General features: G+C 26.9%; 1 protein-coding gene across 1 annotated transcript in view; it reads right to left on the bottom strand.

Moving 5' to 3' along the window:
• Nucleotides 1-444, bottom strand: part of LOC108564079 (cuticle protein 8-like) — a 1,053-nt gene extending 609 nt beyond the window's left edge. The window contains exon 1 of the mRNA XM_017922985.1: nt 414-444. Coding sequence (XP_017778474.1) covers nt 414-444 — 31 coding nt within the window. The remainder of the gene's footprint in view (nt 1-413) is intronic.
• Nucleotides 445-1,620: the final 1,176 nt, after the last annotated feature.

A 1,620-nucleotide genomic window follows, 5' to 3' on the forward strand; every position in this document is an offset into this window, starting at 1 on the left:
GTGATACAATTCGATACTGTTTAGTGAAATACTCTCTCTTTTATATAATTCCATTCCACTCTAAATTTTAGGAATGTATTACGTAGCATCACGCAAATTACGAATTCATAGTCTGAACTTGAAACAGTTTCTGTTAAGATAAGCGCTACACATTTATAGCAATTTAGAGTGATTTATTAAATACAACATATGGCTTTGGAGTTCATTTGTGAAATAATATAATTGTTAGATAATCTACCAGTTCCATAATGCTACAATTTTCTATATATGACATTGACCGTGAAATATGTTTATATAATAGTAAACGGTTTACTTCTTACAATATTGACAACTACAGTATAAAATCAGGCAAAAGTAAGATGAAAATATAGAAATTATTGCAATCTAAATATTTTTTTTTAATATTCACTGACTAGGAAGATTTGGGAAATCGTTCTGCTCCATGCTTTTTATTTTGTTTTTTCTGTTTTTATTTTCTTTTTTTTCTGTCTTGGCCAAAAAACATTCGACTTATTGCCAGAGCTGTTGTGAATAAAAAAAATAGTCACTGACATTATTTATTTATTTCTTTCTGCATCTAGGAAATTTTTATTTAATTGTTATTTGTCTATTTATTTATTTATTTTTATTTCTATTGGTTGCAATTGGTTCTATTAAAATATAATTTATTTTTCAGAATATGAGAAAATACAAGGTTACATTCAGAGGTAATTATAATATAAATTATAAACTATAATACCTAAAAAGAAATAAACAACCAAATATAATAGATGTACTTTTCGTGGAAGGCCCATTTTCTTTAATCCTACTACATGCTATTTTCTATTATTCACGGTATATGTGTTAGTTCCTTTATATTGTATGAATATAATGGTTGGTCAGACATGAAGAAATTGTTTTATTTAATTAATATGTTACAATCACGAAATGAATGTATACATATATATTTTGCTTAATATATTTCCCAGTGCAACAAATATGATAAGCATAATTGATTCAACGGCCAATTTTCCTTAGCAATTTTAATTATTAATTTAGTTAATATTTATGATTTAACAAATTATTTAATATCAAGATTCTAATTATTATGTACAATTTAAGGCAGTTTAGTTTCTGTACTGTGAGAATAAACGATAAACGTATGTCAGGCATAATCTTAAATTATTATTTTTTTTTTATTTATAATTTTTACATTATTTATTAAACACTTTTTTATTATTCTTTTTGCCATCATGTTGTCCGGGAGATATTTGTTCATTTTTTTGTATGCTTATGTGGTCGTCCGTACCCAGTTTGTTGTTTAATAGTATTCCAACGTATCTTTCTTTTCTACTTGTTTTATGTTGATATTGTTTATGGTGATGTTTAGTTGGATCTTGCTAGAATTTATTTATTGTAGGATCATGTAATGTGTTTTTGTCTAGTTTATTGTTAATAGATTGTTATAGTATCATGTTTAGTAGTTATTTATATTGTTGCTAATGCTGTTCTGCAACGCCGTCTCCTCCCTGTGACCGTATAGAATACCCTGTCTATGTCCGTCAATGTCATTTGTATAAATATTGTATAGCGCAGGAGCAAGGGCTTTCCGCTCGGGGATAAGTAAAATATGTACATAAA

Source organism: Nicrophorus vespilloides, unplaced genomic scaffold (assembly GCF_001412225.1).
Source record: "Nicrophorus vespilloides isolate i.1.1-1 unplaced genomic scaffold, Nicve_v1.0, whole genome shotgun sequence".
NCBI classification, from domain to species: Eukaryota; Metazoa; Arthropoda; class Insecta; order Coleoptera; family Silphidae; genus Nicrophorus; species Nicrophorus vespilloides.